General features: G+C 38.4%; 2 protein-coding genes and 1 pseudogene across 6 annotated transcripts; 2 read left to right on the top strand and 1 right to left on the bottom strand.

Moving 5' to 3' along the window:
* Nucleotides 1–17: 17 nt before the first annotated feature.
* LOC143881312 (putative pre-mRNA-splicing factor ATP-dependent RNA helicase DEAH2) lies at nucleotides 18–10,340 on the bottom strand. Of its 5 annotated transcripts, none has more exons than XM_077384303.1 (8): nucleotides 10,194–10,340; nucleotides 9,788–10,061; nucleotides 5,089–5,285; nucleotides 3,733–4,817; nucleotides 3,157–3,282; nucleotides 2,826–3,064; nucleotides 1,999–2,117; nucleotides 18–473 (listed from the first exon to the last, which is right to left on the bottom strand). In XM_077384303.1, exons 2-8 carry the CDS (start codon nucleotides 10,058–10,060, stop codon nucleotides 344–346), a joined length of 2,169 nt encoding a protein of 722 aa, XP_077240418.1. In that variant the 5' UTR covers nucleotide 10,061; nucleotides 10,194–10,340; the 3' UTR covers nucleotides 18–343. The 5 variants fall into 5 exon arrangements, with proteins under 5 accessions (XP_077240418.1, XP_077240419.1, XP_077240420.1 ...); XM_077384304.1 differs by having other exon boundaries at nucleotides 10,150–10,330; XM_077384305.1 differs by lacking the exons at nucleotides 18–473; nucleotides 1,999–2,117; nucleotides 2,826–3,064 and having other exon boundaries at nucleotides 3,190–3,384.
* A 2,542-nt stretch (nucleotides 10,341–12,882) lies between these two features.
* On the top strand, nucleotides 12,883–14,808 carry LOC143881229 (putative glycerol-3-phosphate acyltransferase 3 pseudogene; annotated as a pseudogene).
* Nucleotides 14,809–15,117: 309 nt separating this feature from the next.
* On the top strand, nucleotides 15,118–16,823 carry LOC143880747 (glycerol-3-phosphate acyltransferase 1-like). The gene is made up of 2 exons (XM_077383716.1): nucleotides 15,118–15,477; nucleotides 15,607–16,823. Exons 1-2 carry the CDS (start codon nucleotides 15,460–15,462, stop codon nucleotides 16,492–16,494), a joined length of 906 nt encoding a protein of 301 aa, XP_077239831.1. The 5' UTR covers nucleotides 15,118–15,459; the 3' UTR covers nucleotides 16,495–16,823.
* The last annotated feature ends 28 nt before the right edge of the window (nucleotides 16,824–16,851 follow it).

Raw genomic sequence — 16,851 nt, 5'->3', positions numbered from 1 at the left:
GGGCTTTGAGATGAATTAAAAAAACCCTGAAATAATTGGAGTACCATTTCACTAATAGGATTGAAGTTTAGTGTATACTGTTCATAAATAAGAAACCTTATGCTCCTACAATTAAGGACAACATATAGAAAAGGGATTGGGAAAATTAAAAAAAAATAAAAAACTTGGTCCAAAATAAGAAGAGAAGGCCCCTCTTCCTTACAAATCACAGACAATCTTCAGTAAAAAGGGGCTCGATGTGGGGAAGGGGTCAACAGCAATTGGGCAGATCACGCTGCCAAGCACACCCAACCGGAAGAAGCCCTTAATATCTCAGTGATGTACATGAATGAGGTGTAGGACTTTATTTGTTATTGTTTTTACTCTCCACCTTCTCTTTTGCACGCTTATTGTACAGCCTCTCAAGAACACGCTTGGCCTCGCATGAGGGGAAATTGGCAAGGTCGTAATAGTGAGGTGCAATGTCAATTAGCCTGTATGGATAACAAACAAACGGAATTGATACATTACTTCTAAAGAACAAAAGCATGACAGGACAATGTCTAGCAGTCAATATTGCACAATCTTACTTGCAACAATTGATATTCCAAGATCGATGGACAAATTTCATTCTATATTATAGATAATACAATTTATTTATTTTTTGAAAGTTTATATTCTACATAATACAAATTAATTCCAAGTTTCTGATCCCAAGCAATTAGTCAATGGAATAAGAGACTAATGAAACTACACATCAAGAATGACAGAAAACCACTTCAAAGGATTCTAGACGACCCAAGACTACTGAAGGAATGATTGTCTAAGAGTATGGGGGTCTGCAAATAACATCGCGGATAGACTTGCAAAGGATAGAGTGGAGCGAGACGCCATGCTCTCTTGACCGTTAGTGTGGACTGCGTTGCTCCGGATATTTTAGGATTGGAGTGCTCCTGTATTGCAAAGGCCAACCTTGCAAGGGCATCACGGCAGAGATGGATTGGGCCAAATCTACTTTGCCATGTTTGACAGGATCTACTCAGAACTGAGGCAAGTAAGTGCTATCAATATGGGTAGGCTTGTTATCTTTATTCAAAGGCAGGATCTGGTGCAGCAAAATCGTGATGGATATCAAGACTTGGGCTATTCTGGGCTGCTATTGGTTAGGAAACAGATTGTAGGGAGTTGAGGAATTCTGTGTTTATAGGTTGCCTATCGAAATGTATCAAGAACAGGTTTGAGCTGGGTATGGTGAATTGATGTAGCTTGGTGAGACTGCTAGTAGTTTTTAAGTACGTAATAGCTGAGGGTTGGAGGGCTTTCGGAGTCTTTGCTGTATGAGTTTTGCATAGGTGGGATGGCTCGTCCCCTTTGTTGTAATATTCTTACAGCAATTTTTTTAAACGAATATGCTTACAGCGATTAATTAAACTGTAACCTATTAAAAAAGTCGGCCGGGGGGGTGGGGGGAGGATTAAGAGGCTAGCTTTTGAGGGTTAGCTCTACCCAGGTCCCAACAATAACTACTAGCTTTCCCTGAAAGTTTTCCCTTCAAAAAAAAGAGTAGGGGGGTTACGAGTGATTGTGGTATGCTCAGAAAATTTCAGAGATAGCATTGCTGAAACTTTAGTCAGCATCTATTAATGTAGCGATCAGCAACCATTCAGGAAACAAGATTCTCAGGGTCTCAGAAGCAAAACTCTATTTCACTTCGTGATTTCTGCCTAAAATTCCACAGGGGAAGCAAGGACTCAGCTAAGTAGACAGAGTGGGTCACGTTGCCAAACACCGTCTCTCTCACTGTTTCAACAGCTTCTCTTCATCCCCAATCTCTTGCAACCCACACCACGATAAAAAAAGTGAACACAAACACACCCACAATAGTTCTAAAAGACTTTTTTTGGACAGTATATATATAAATATATATATATAGAGAGAGAGAGAGCGGTATAACATAATAAATGAAATGGGTGTGGGGAAAACAAGCACATACTCATATTTTGAGAAACATTAACTTACCACTCCCCACGGACATCTGTAACTGTACGAATGAAATTCCTACTTGTCAAGACATACTCGTTGTAAATGACCCACTCCGGCTTGTGATCCAGGCAGTTAGAAGGATGCAAGTGGACCACCTGCAATACAGGAAAAAGAATAATATATGAAAACAAAGAGGAATAATAAGGATGTTCAGGGGCATTGTGCTGCAATCTATATCAAAGTCGGATGGAAATATGTAAAGTCCTCCCAAGATATGATAGATGGTAAGCAAGATGGATTGCTACCACCAAACTCAACTTTAATGGGAACTTTCTTGCCAACTAAACTCCTGCCAGCATAGGAGGAATTGTTAGAAATCATAAGAGGATAAGTTGTAAAATTATTTCACTCATATTTGAAAAATATTTTAAAAAAAATGAAAGCAAGAACCCTGGACTCATTAGAACCAAAGAATTATAAAAGGGCAAGGCTTGTACAAATTCTTACTAGGCTTCAGATCTTCCTCAATAAATTTACAGGAAAGCTATGGGTAGCAAGTGGCTCATCTGATGTGATAGGTTGGGCAATGAGTGGCTCATTTGGGTAGTAGTAACATACATGATCAGTCAATTTACAAAGTCTGGGGAAGCCAAGAAGTATATTTTAGCAAGAGAATTGTATATAGATAGGTTATGAGGACCGGTAAGATCAGCTTTTTTAACTTTCCCTGTCTTTTAAATAAAGTCTTTGTTGCTTATAAAAGAAAGAAAACTGATCCACTCCCTGCGCATCCTGCTAGCACTTTTCAAAAAGAATATAGAAGGACAAGGCGGAAAAGAAAGGGGTCAAAGCAGCACATATACCTGATTATCTTTCACTGTCAAGTAGTGGCCAGTGCGCTCAAGGTGAGCTACCTGCATAAAATATCCTGAAAGCATAGCCTTCCTTATGTTGATGTAATAGTCACGGCTGTTGAAATCTGTGCTGCATAGCTTGAGGTTGAACCTTGCCATGATGCGCACAAGTTGTCCCCGAACATTATCAGCAGCTTTCAGTGTCCTTTGATTGATAAAATTTTCATAACACCAACTTGGATCTTCATCTGCAATACCCCCCCATTCAGACAACATATTACATTATCAAAACAATGTGAAACATATCATCACTAAATGCCCATCAGAATTAAATACTTACTGTTCTGCTTGTAGGCATGATACACGTTCAACAGCGTGAGGTGATCCCCGTCGATGTGTCCAAACCGAGCTTTTGCTTCGTCTGCAGCTTTCTGAGCCTCCCTAGGCCGGAGAAAGCAATTGGGTACTAAAGAAAGAAATTTGTTATCACAGATGAGGCCCACGGTAGGTCAGCAGATGCATAGAGGCGAGACGACACCATTTTCTTCATGAGAGAATAACTGAGAAACTGCAACTATCCGCATCAGCACTTTAAAAAATTCTATGATGCATGCTGATCAGTGGCATCAGAGCCTGGTGACAAGACAGTTGCTGATGACAACCTAAATGGGGCACAACTCCAAACACATGCATGTGCATTTGGACACATGCAAGATCTAGGACGTGTTTTTCACCCATACATGCAGGCATGCGCATGCAAAAACACAAACAGGAACATGCTTGAACAGTTCAGCATGGACAATGTGTAATTGCATGTGGCTCAACATGAACATCCCAAAATACCCGCATCCATGCGGAAGATTTGTATTAGACTCGAAACATTTACACGCAGAGCAACAAGAATTTACACACGCACCTGAAAGCATGGCAGAGACTGAAAGGATTTCATTGGAACAATTGTACTCAGGACTAGCAACAAGCATCTTGGACATCTGAGGATCCAAGGGAAACTCACTCATGATTTCCCCCAGCTTGGTCAAGTTCCCTTCATCATCCAGGGCACCCAGATAGTTTAAGACTTCTAAGGCTCGCATCAGTGTTTCAGGAGCAGGTGGGTCCATAAAATCAAAATGGACCAGATCATCAATTCCAAGCTTCTTCAAGGTGAGAACGGTGTTTGCAAGATTCGACCGCAGTATTTCTGGATATGTCTGTGGCTGAAGATCATTATTGAAACTTTTTTCGGTATAAAGTCTGAAGCATTTCCCAGGCTGTGTTCTACCAGCACGACCAGATCTCTGGTGTGCGCTAGCCTTCGATATTGGCGAGACTAGCAAAGACTCCACACGCACCCTAGGGTTATAAACTTTTTGTTTAGAAAAACCCGGATCAATAACATACACAATCCCGTCAATGGTTAAAGAAGTTTCTGCAATATTGGTCGACACAACAATCTTCCTTCCAGATTTACCCCCCTCCTTAACCGGAGGTGGAGCAGGGTCAAATATCTTCTGCTGCATAGCAGGAGGCAATGTAGAATACAGCGGTACTACTTTCACAGGGCCCACCTGGTCAGCCAAATTAGTAATTTCTTTTGTTATTTTCTTACATGCATCTTCTATCTCCTCCTCTCCAGTAAGAAAAACAAGTATGTCACCAGGAGGTTCACATAAGTGTATCTGCACGACTGTCCGAATTGCTGCTTCCAAGTAGTCCCTCTCAGGTTCCTGTGTGTAGAAGATCTCCACCGGATGAAGTCTTCCAGGAACTTTCATTAGTGGTGCTTCATTGAAATAACCCCGAAACTTTTCAGCCTCAAGTGTTGCACTCATTACAACTAGTTTCAGATCAGGTCTATTCCTTAGTACCTCCTTCAGAAGCCCAAATAGAACATCTGTTGCCAGAGTCCGTTCATGAGCCTCATCAAGAATTATCACCCGATATCGTTCTAAAAGTGGGTCTGTCATTGCTTCTCTGAGAAGCATACCATCAGTTAAGTACCTGTAACCAATTTTAGCACACAAAGAGTGCAATCAATGATGGATAGACCTACGCAAGAAATAATGAAATATATGCCAAGAACAAAAAAGGACATTAAGAAACATTGTGGACACCCAACATTCAGCATCCCAAACAAAGAGTGCAATCAATGATGGATAGACGTAAGCAAGAAATAATGGATATACAAAAAAGGACATTAAGAAACATTGTGGACACCCAACATTCAGCATCAAACTGGAGAGTTTCATGCGTAGCATAAACACAAGCTTACTTCAAAATGGTTTTTGAACTGCTGCAATCTTCAAAACGGATACTGTATCCTACTTCCTCTCCTATGTTCACGTCCATCTCCTCTGCGACTCGACGGGAAACAGACATTGCAGCCACTCGACGGGGTTGGGTGCAAGCGATCATCTTGCGTTTGTTAAATTCGTCTTGCCTACCAGCTTCAAGAGCAAATTGAGGAATCTGTGAAACATCATTACTCCGGTCAAACAACCAAGCTCTCAACTATATAGCTAAAATAATAATCGAATAATATTGGTTCCCATACTTAAAACATATATAGAATGAGGCAATAGGAATGTGCAGTTCATCAATAATTTGAACCAATAAAAAAATGTGAATAACTAAAATATTTGGCATATGGATTGAAACTAATAGTAGCTACACTTGAAAGATTGCAATAAGAACTCAATCCTAGGAATATTAATGGGCTGATAAAAAGTTCATCTCCATGAAGGAGCCTCCTTGGATGGCTTTTTGGAGTGTAACAATAGTCTGCAGAAAAGGCTCCATGTCTTCAAGCTTTACACCGCAACTCTACTCTGTACAAGTGACTCAACAATCTAAGTTATTTTCTTTCCAAAAAACAAATAATTGAAGTTATTTATAAAAAAAAATACAAAATATAGAACATATTCAACGATGAATGTTCCCACGCTAATTAAAAATAGCGGTGGCATGGGGCCAGACCTACAGCCTAACTGGATCCAAACACCTTGTAATCGGACCAAACCAAGATTCGAGCCATGCATTTGGGCAAAAGTTAAGCCCCTTGACAGCCCTATGGAAAATCAACAACTCTTCTACTACTGTGGAATTTTTATTTTAAATATAAATTAGAGGTCAATGATTAAAAAAAAATGTATAACAGTTTTTACTTCTGGTTTACATAGAAAAGTGCCACCTAAAAAATACCCCTCTAATTTTGTTGCTTTGTGTAATAGAAGATATGATTATGGAAATTGCTCAATAAATATGTTTTTTTCAACGGTAAGCAGATCTCATTAAAACACTAATGTAAGTGGAACACCAAGACCAAGGTCTCAAAGAAGTAAAGCAACATACTAAACTAAAAAAGAAAAGACAAAACAAAGAATAACAAATAAAAACAAAAGTGCCTCGGGAAGGAAGGTAATCAAACGATGAGACCACAATTCTGTTGATTCCAATACAGGAAGGCTGATTAGATTCGCAATTGGCAGAATGCCAAACTTGACGAATCTCCGTTTATGACCTTCAATCACATCCAGGATCGCTTCAATAGCATCCTTGAACCTCCAATGATAACAATCCCTATCTCTCACCCATCTGACCTTTGTTGTTAAAATCTTACGATTCAAAGCGATTCGGGGGTTGAACGATTCAAATCGGATGAAGAATCATTTTTCGTAAAAATCTTACGATTCAAGTACGATTCAACTTTGAATCGTACGATTTTTACAATTCTTTTTACAATTTTTACGATTATGTCTGTTTTGGATTTTGAGAACTCATCGTGATTTTAAAATGAAAATCATTTCAAATGCTTTGATTATTGCTGACATTTCTTTGTATGATGGTTTATTGTAGATTTGAGTATGTGTTCTGTTTACTGTTGTAATAAATTATATAATGATTTATTATATTATGAATATAGTTTGTGCTTTGTTTAGTAATTTATTGTGCGATGAATATGGTTTGTGCTTCGGATTACTAATCATAGAATTTTATATTTAATTTAATAGTTTCAAATGGAAAATAGATAATTACTCATTTTAATCTTATTTTTACCTTTTTATATTTTTTCTCATTTTTATATATAAATCTAAAAAAATCTTACAATTTACGGTCCGATTTACGATTCGATACAATTCGAACCATGTTACGATTTACGATTTGATTTCGATTTTCAGAACCTTGCATCTGACCATATTCAGAAAGTCGTCCTCGATGAGAAGATTTTGCTCCACCAGCCAAATACCAAAGAGGAGAGCCTGCACCTCAGCCTCATTAGAGTCCTTCTCACCAACAGGGCCCGATTAAGCCCATTTAATCTCCCTCATAGAACAACTTGAGAAGATCTCCAATGCTAGCTGGGCTCGAATTCCCAAGACTCAATCTATCAAAATACAGCTTCAGAAACCCAGGAGGATCCATCTAGGGTGAGGACAATCCTCACAACAGTTGCTCAGCTAAATTTTCTCCCAAGATCTACAGAAAAAAGTTACAGAAGCACCTCTAAAAATAAGGTGAACTGTCGCCCACTAAACAACCAGAGAGAAATTTTACCTTTGAAAACTATGAAAATCACTCTATATCCCTTTAAAGACTCTCATGTTCCTTTCCTTCCAAACTAACCAGAGGGAAACAACTAAGAAAAGAATCCAAAAAACTCTAACTCTTAGTGCTGATGAGTGAAGACCCAAGCCTCGAGGAAATCAGCTAATAACTAGGAAAAACGCATCTAACTTCGAAAAGACTAAGAACAAAATACCAAATCGAATGAGTAAGCCTACAATGAATCAGCAAATGGTCAACATACTCAGCATCTTTAAGACATAAACACACAATAATTTAACTAATATCCTTTATTTATGCTGGAGATAGTCAACAGTGAGGATCTTATCAATGTAACTTGTCCAACGAGAGGCTGCCGATCAAGGCTTGGGCAAGGCCAACAAAGATGTTAATAACATTTGTCTCACGAGAGGAATGCCCTACGAAATAAATATATGGAAATGATATCAGCACTTCAATGTTTTGATATCCACGCTCTCCTTGCTTGTCTTTTAGTATTTAATGGGTTTGTGAGAGCTTTTTGGGAACTGTAATAACCTGTTTACAGCCTTTTAAATACTAAAAGGCAAGCTAGTAGAGCGTGATATCAAAACATTGGAGTGTTGATATCATTTCCCTAAATATATCATTCAAGCACAGCCCTGCCCTATGATTAATTTGTGGATTATAGACTTTAATCCAGACACAATAACTAGCAATCAATAAATTTCTATGTGAATAGCCTCTGAAAGTACCATAGGCAATGCTTTGAAAATCGGAATCAATTCGTAAATCATAATAGGGGTCGAATCGCATCGGATCTTAAATCGCATCGTATATCATAAGATTCATTCATATTTATACGTTTTTATGTATAAATATTAAAAAATAATAAACAAATTAGAGAATAATAAAATAGCCAATCATTCATTTTTGCCCAAATCCATTAATATAAATAGAAACTACCATTATTAGTTATTCAATATCACAATACAATTTTTTTGCTAACAATATCATAATACGAATTGTTTGCTGACAAACTTGCACATACTAATCATCTATTTATCATCCAAACCTATGCATATTGAAAAATAATCTTAAAAATAATAAGACACAAGATCGTATAAATTCAAATAGTCTCAATCATCAAATGATAAATATCAATTATGAAAAACTGGCAAGTCGTCGGGTGTGGTCCTCATTATAGTCCCTTCCTCCTTGATTTAATGTCGTCAAGCATGTCTTCTTCCTTCCCTCAAGATGGTTTTTGAAGGCTTCTTCTAATGCAAAAAGGAAAGGGGGTCTTTCAAAAGGACCTTTTTTTTTATACAAAACTTAATAAATCACATAAATCATAAGATTTATGATGGAATCGTAATATTCAATAAAAAATCGCAAGATTAATATAAATTCAAATCGAAATCCTTAAGATTTGACTTGAATCGTAAATCGTAATATTTTCAAAACGACACATATAGGTGCCTAGGCTCTGGGTTTTAGAAGGGCATTGGTAAGATAGATCAAAATTTTTAAAACATTATGATGGGAAGAGGGTGCAAATTTAGATTCTGAAATGATACACGGAATGACAAAATCTTCCTTGGTTAAGAATATCCAGGTAGTACCTAGCGAGCTAGTATATAATATGGGTCAATGGTAGGGATCACTTCAACTTCAAGAAAATGAGAAGATACTACGGTTTCTCAACTCCTTGAATATCTGGTGCTAAAGTAACATATTGTTGATAGGCTTCTGGTAAGTTTAAAAGAGGTTATAATTCCTATGAGTGGGGGGTTGATTGAAAGATGGGCATGAAGAGAACTGAATTGAATTTCAATTTTTAAATAAAGTATCTCTAACCCTCTAAGTCTTAGAATTTAGAATTAAATCCCATATTAGTGTGTTCAAACGTGCAATTGATTATACAATGTAGTGGGCTGCTAGAAACCATTTCTCCAGTGACAAAAGCAGCTATTGACTGTGGCATAAAGTGGTTGATTTGATAATAGAAAGTTATGTGACACCATGTTTCCTCACATTGTTGGAGGATTGCATAATATTTTACATGTGTTAATCCATTGGAAATAATTGTGTTCATGTACACTAAACATGTGTTGTTATTGTAGTATCTTTTAAGCTAGATCCAAGGCAAGTACAACCTTCAGGGTTGCACAATAATATTCATGTATTGATTAATTGGAATAGTTGTGTTCATGCAGAATGTAGCTTATTGTAGCTTCCTTTAATCTGCATTCAAGCAGAGTAAAAATTTCAATGGCAAATACAATGATAAGCATCTAGAACTTGTGATGATGCCAGAAAACATGAACAGAAATGCAAACTTTAGAGTTCAGACCACATCAAACCCATACCATATATTATGCCTTCTAATTGAAACTAATGCTCCCAATAATTAGGGAATTACGGACCTGAGTAGTTTTCCCACTGCCAGTTTCACCGACCAAGATCAGGGTCTGGCTCTCCTTCAATACATGCAAGAATTCGTCTTTCTGCTGCCACACCGGAAGCGTCTTCCTCTTCTCCAGAATATCAAAGTAGCGCTGCGAATATGGTCGGCCGTTCCACGGATTCGTCGTGCCGCCGCCCATAAAAGATCCGTTTACTTTGAGAAGTTTGGCGGAGATTGAAGTCTCATCCTTAACATCAAACAAGCTAACCTTTCTCTTCCTCTCTGTCGACATTCTGGAAAAACAACAAGCCTTAGAAAATCCCCAAAACGCCGAACAAAAAACAACTAGGCACATAAAGAATATGATGGTGAAACCCTAGCTGGAGATCCAATAGATCAATTTGGTGGTGCTTAAGGATACCAACCAATCCGAGGGTTTTGATGCCTGGATTTCCAACTGGAAATAGAAACCCTAGATGCTCGATCTCTATTACGCGGCGCCGGTCTTTTTTTTCCCCCTACTCTCTACGGAAGCGCAAAATCTTCGAGAGAGAGAGAGAGATCTACGCTAGGGTTCGCGCAATATATAGGTGGAGGGAGGCGATAAAACTTTTGATTGACTGAGATACCCCCAATTCTGTTGCTCAATTTACTAAAATACTACTTACTGTCGACCGTCCGATCAATCACTCCGCTGATCGTTTCAAATGAAAAACACAGACGATCCAACCGCCCCTACGCTAAAGGCTAAAGGCTAAACACTTAAAACAGCTGCCTCCCCTCGTTCACATTGATATTAGGATTTTATGAGTAGTGTGATCTTTTGTCCAGACGGTCCAACGAATCCAAAGGATTTGCATGTTAATTTGCAGGATTTAGGCACAACAACCGGGTTCAAACTCTATCCTAAGATTTGAAATTATTTTGGATTATGACGACGACCTAAACATAGTCGCGTTCTAGATCCTGATGAAGGGTGTTAGTGTAGGGAGATACCCTTCAAATTATCCTTCATTTATGTCTACTCGGGAGGGACATTTTCATAATATTTTTTACCCTAATTAAAATGATAAATAACATTTTATTTTTCTGCTTTGCATTTCAATCACAATTCTCACCTCTCCACTTTCTCTCCTCTCCTCTCTCCTAATCCTAATCATTAAATTTGTACTACCTAAGTACAACAGGGTTGAGCCTCTAGCTTATTGGCAATAGAATTTGTTCTTCAACCAAGAGGTCGAGGTTCATTTACACCCCCACTTGAGTGAAAGTGCCACTGTTGAAGATTAAGTCTATGCAGTCTAATAATTTAAACCCTATATTTTAAATTAAATACAACGGTTACTAATACTCAGAAGGAACGGGGGAACCACGCTTTATTTCGGTCAATAACACCCATCTTTGTATTTAGGAGGGTTCGATGGTTGTGGTTCACTTCGTAGCTTGATACAATCCATTATTGGGAAGTATGACCGCCAACCATTTCATTTGAATCGGCAATTACTCAACCCACCTCGCCATGCCTCGTGCCCAAAAACTCGCAAAGCCGACGAAAACCCTTTGCCGTGCAGGTCTTCTTCTTCCTTGCTACCTCTCCTTTCTTCTCCGCTTACGTTTTTAACATGCAGTATTTCTTTTTCTTTTTTTCGCCCTTTTTACTTACTCGATGGATTCTGAAATTTTGGTGCAGCGATTTTGGGATGATAGTTTCTTTTGGAAGACAATGCTATTTTTAGTCTTGGCATTTGTCAAAAATCAAAGGTAGTTGGAGCAAGCGAAGCAGTTAATGCATGCGAACTAAAACAATACCCACATATCATCCCAATGTGAACCCTATGCTCGAGTAAAACTACAAAAATACTCTTTGCTTTTTTCTTTCTTTTTTTATATTTCAGGTCCTTTCCAATCCCAAAACTATTGTAAAACAATTTCTTGAGTAAAACTTCGACGTGAAGTTTTTCACCTTAAAGTTTTCCTTTTTCATTAATGCTTTGCATGTAGTAAAAAGAGATGTAAATCAAATATAGTGCTTCAATGATCATTAGTTTTGCTGCTTAACACTCAAAGTTCTCTAAGTCTGCTTAGAATCCCTATCTTTTTTACTTCATTTGGTTGCTAGTAAAAAACAAAAAGATTTTTGTGGAAAAAGGGAGGTGACATCAGCATTACCTTGGAAGTCTCCCATGTAATTTTCTAGGGAATGGTGCTCTCTCTCGTCCCTCTCTCCACTCATAATGACACCCATGTCTAATAAATGCTTATCCCCTCCCTTGTCTCCTCCCTTTTTCTACAAAAATTCAATGGATTTTTTTTTACTTGCAAGTTGCAACCAAACGAATTTAGGGCTTAAAATGTGCAAAAGTGAGGAAGATTTGTAATAGGGCTTGTGGTGGGTCGGGTGAGCCAAACACAATTTTAGGGATTCCGATTTTTTCTCATTCTTTACTCCTAAAAAAGTCGCGGAAGGCATTATGTAGATGGTTGTGGAACACACCCTACATTGGTGGGATAGGATCATCTTCTCTAGAAGATTTTTGGGTTGTGGCCTTTTTACAATGGAGACCACGTTAATGAAGGGTCTAGACCAAGCTCATGGGTGGGGATCCGAGTTCTTTGCCTTGTCTTCCTGCGCACGTGTCACACGTTAGGGCAGTCTTGTTTTTTTTTTTTTTAAACACAAAATGGATTTCCGTTCTACTAGCAGTCCTCTTTACTTTAGATATTTACATAGGGAAATGATATATTTGCCCCCTTTTCTTCCTTGGGCCACCGGTTGTTGTGTTAAAAGAGTAGTCATAAATGAACCAAAGGAGGGTGGTGTGGCCCAGTGAAGAAGAGGGGGCGAATATATCACTTCCTATTTAGATATAATATCTATAGCTCTATCATCGGATCCACAAATAAGGGGGTGCACAACCCCTCCCCCTCCACGCACCACAACTTCGACTAGAGAAGTAAGTAACTAACCCCCTCTCCCCACCACAACTTTACCAAGTCAGTATGGCATAATATGTAATTTTCACATACGCTAATGCTTGTTTGGATAGCCCCTTGATTATAAGCGCCCATTTAGTGTCCAACGTTGTATCAACTATCAAGGAGCAAAGGGAGAAAATGGCTGCCAAGGCATTCTTGAAGTTCCTTCTCTTCCCCTTTCGAATCCTCCTCAAAAGGTTAAGGAATCAACCTTCCTTCCAACGTAGTAAGGGAAATGTCCATGGACCCTTTTGCCAATTACAAAAATGCCCTTCTTCTCCCTAACCGGAGTGCAAGCTAGAGGAGCTGTCTCAGCAAACCTTGGTTTGCGACGTTGAGGGTGCTCTGCTCAAGTCTTATTCCACTTTCCCTTATTTCATGCTTGTGGCATTTGAAGCTGGAGGGCTTTTGAGGGCTTTTCTTCTCTTGGTTTTGTACCTTTGCTTTGTTTTATTAGTGATGAAATGGCACTCAAGGTTATGGTTTTGGTTTCATTTTGTGGGATTAAGAAAGAGGGTTTTAGAGTTGGGAGAAGTGTGTTGCCCAAGTTCTTCTTAGAGGATGTTAGTTTGGAGAGTTTTGATGTTTTGATGAGGGCTGGGAGAAGGGTGGGTGTGACTCGTTTCCCAAGGGTGATGGTGGAGGGGTTTTTGAAGGAGTATTTAAAGGTGGAGGTTGTTGGTGGGTATTATATTCAGGGGCGGAACCAAGAATTTACACCTGGGGGTACGGACTAGTAGTAAAAAAAATGCATGTATATATATATATATATATATATATATATATATATATATATATATATATTATCGTCCAATGAAAAAAATGCATGTCAAATAATTGGTTTTGGACTTAATAATGAAGAACCCAAATCACATATCCATATCATTAGACATAATTTCATTAAGAGTAGAGCTTGGCTTTCAAAATGTGCCCAAATTTGATGCGAATTATCCTATAGGGGCTTTGAATATATCATCGCCCAGTGAAAAAAAGGCAATTTTTTTTGCTTATATAGCACATTCCCCTTAAGTCTCTCCTTCTCTCACCCTCCTTACTCCACTGGCCCTCTCTCACCACATTATAAACTATTTTTCCATGGAAAAAAAATTCATGCTGCCAAACATGGTGTTAATGTTACCGAGTCCAAACTCCTCTAAGTTCGACCCTGATCTCAATCGGCCTTCTCAAGTCTCAAATCTCTCTCCTTCTCCCTCTCAAAAAAAAAAAAAAAAGGAAATTAGAAGAGGAAAAGAACCCTAGAAAAAGCAGAAGCATAAATTAATAAACCCTAGAAAAAAAAATGAAATAAAAAGAACAGAAAAGAATCAGAAACCTTATAAATACAAGAGGGAAAAGAAAAGAATAGAACTAACCTTTTCTGCTTCTTCTTCTTCTTCTTTTTGCGACGGAGATTGAAGCAACTCAAGCAATTTTTTCGTAGAAACCCTTCTTGAGCACTCAAGGAAAAGAGGAGCAGAAGAGTTCCAAAAAAATATAGAAACCCTAAAAATAGGGATTCAATTAGCAAAAGAAAATAGAAATTTTATTCGTTAAGTTTTAAAGGCAAAGAGAAAAGTAAGGGGGTGAATTTATCCTCAAGCAGTTAACCTTTCTCATAGACTTTAGAAACATAAAGGGGGCTGAATTTTTCCGCGATAGTAGTTAACCTTTCTCACAGAAACGTTGTGGGGGGAGGATTTTATCCGTCAGATGGGCAAATATCACTGCCCTTTAATAAAATCCCTATTTTATAGCGATAGAATTTTGAGTTAACCTTTCTTAAAAACGTTAGAAACATAAAGGGGGTAAAATCCCTCTTTTATAGGGATACGTTAGGGGGATTTTATTCATAAGATGGGGAAATATCACTTCTCTTTAATAAAATCCCTATTTTATAGCAATAAAATTGAGATTTTTAAAATTCTATCCGAAATTATAGGTGTTAAAAGTAGCGATTTTGCAAATCTTTGGGGGGGCCGTGGCCCCCCTCATGCTATATGTAGTTCCGCCCCTGATTATATTGGGTTGATGGAAAAGAAGAAGAAGAAGAATGTTAAAGTATAAAAGATGAATAACGCCTTTCTCCAAAAGCTTAAGCTTTTGGAGAAGTTGGTAATTTAACATGGTATCAGAGCCAAAGGTCTTGAGTTCAAACCTCCCGGATAGCAAAATTCCACATGCGATGGTCGGCCTAAAGTGGGGCCACATGTGCCACGTGTTTGCCAAGTGGGCCACACGTGTGGGGGAGTGTTAAAATATAAAAGATAAATAACGCCTTTCTTCAAAGATGACTAAAGTTTTTCTTCGTCGCTCTTCTTGCAACATTCTGTGCCTTCCATCTTTGCCGCTCAACAACCATCGGTATGCCTCCTCTATTCTATTTCTCCCTTCTTTCATCTTTTTATTGGGTCTATAGAGAATAAAAGGACCAATGTTCATTCCGAAGTGTACTGCATGAAAGGAGATAGTATTGCCACCCACTTTTCTTTGTATCTTCCTGAAAATGACTACAGTTTCCACCTACTTTTTTTATTCTGAAAAATGAGTTCCACCTACTCTAGTTGTTCTTGAAAAGAAAAGTGATTTTCAGGAAAAAGACTAAACGAAGGGGGTGGAAATGCTAGGAGACAGGGAAAGGGGCTGGAAATATCAGTCCCAACTCCCACTGCATAAATTTTTTAATTTTGCTTTTCATGGACCCAAGCCAATTAAAAGATGTCTTCTGGCTTACATGTAAGATATTCATGACTTCTTTTATCTCATATTCATCAATCAATTTCTCTTATTTGGTTTATGTTGGAAGTATCTCTCTTTCATCTCTCAGTTAAAAACTAAATTCTCTTTTATTTAATGTTGAACCAGGAACTCTACATGGTGACTGAATCTGACAAGAGAACTTATCATTCCCTGCCAAGGAAAAAATACCCAAGACCTTTGATTTTCCATGATGGCATATTGGCTTTCAGACCAACACCTCTAGCCACCCTGGTCATGTTCATGTGGGTCCCATTGGGGTTCCTACTTGCAATCTTTAGAGCCCTTGTGGCCTTATCACTACCCTACAAGATAGGTGTTCCCATAGTCTCCTTCACTGGAATGAAGCTTAGACTAAAAAAACCTAGCTCTCCCTTTGTTTCAACTTCAAATATGAAGGAACCAAGAGGCACTCTCTATGTATGTAACCACAGAACACTCCTTGATCCTATCTATCTTTCAGTTGCACTAAACAAGCCTCTAACAGCAGTTACCTACAGCCTTAGTAGAGTTTCAGAGCTACTAGCACCCATCAAAACTGTTAGGCTGATTAGAAATAGAGAGGAAGACAAGAAGATGATGGATAAAATGTTAAGACAGGGAGACCTTGTGATTTGCCCAGAGGGGACTACTTGTAGAGAACCTTTTCTTCTGAGGTTCAGCCCCCTCTTTGCAGAACTGAGCAATGAGATTGTTCCGGTAACGATGGACACACACGTCAGCATGTTCTACGGTACAACAGTTGGTGGGTCCAAGTGCTTGGATCCTCTGTTCTTCCTCATGAACCCCTTGCCTACTTATGAGGTTGAGTTTCTTGAGAAGGTGATCAAGGAGTCTGATGATGAATCTAGTGTTTGTGTGGCTAACCTTGTGCAAGGAAAGATTGGAGGGGCTTTGGGTTTTGAGTGCACTGGATTTACTAGGAAGGACAAGTACTTGGTGCTGGCTGGAAATGATGCTGTTGTTGCTGCTAATAACGGGCCACAAAGAAAGTGAATGTGAGAAAATTAGGGATGGTATCTTATGTTGTTAGACAATCTCTTGTATTATATATTGTACTTTTTTGTGTTTGTTAGTGTTGCAAAGTTTGTAATTTATGCGAGTGCGACCACAAAGAAAGTGAGTGTGAGAAAATTAGAGTAGATCTTATGTAGTTAACCAATCCCTTGTATTATTTTTTCACCTTTTTGTGTTTGTTAATGTTACAGAGTTTGTAATTTATATGAGTGTGCTCATGTTGATTCGAATAACTCTATATGTCACAATTAGTGACCTATGGCTGACATAGAAGTGGAAGATTTTAATGAAAAGTATACGTATTTTGTTCTCACAAGCTCTGATTCATCGTTTGAT

The sequence above is a fragment of the Tasmannia lanceolata genome, unplaced genomic scaffold, assembly GCF_043159265.1.
Source record: "Tasmannia lanceolata isolate RefF3 unplaced genomic scaffold, GAP_Taslan_0.1 ptg000007l, whole genome shotgun sequence".
NCBI classification, from domain to species: domain Eukaryota; kingdom Viridiplantae; phylum Streptophyta; class Magnoliopsida; order Canellales; family Winteraceae; genus Tasmannia; species Tasmannia lanceolata.
Note: the sequence above shows the minus strand (reverse complement) of the source record. Positions and strands in the feature narration are given on the sequence as shown.

Bases quoted from the DNA above. Each gene is read 5' to 3' on its own strand.
- LOC143881312 (XM_077384303.1), bottom strand. From the start codon at position 10,060: ATGTCGACAGAGAGGAAGAGAAAGGTTAGCTTGTTTGATGTTAAGGAT. The intron at 5,286-9,787 runs GTCCGTAATTCC...GATGTTTCACAG, and splicing joins GCAGTGGGAAAACTACTCAG to ATTCCTCAATTTGCTCTTGA. The intron at 3,065-3,156 runs GTAAGTATTTAA...GGGGTATTGCAG, and splicing joins TCATGCCTACAAGCAGAACA to ATGAAGATCCAAGTTGGTGT.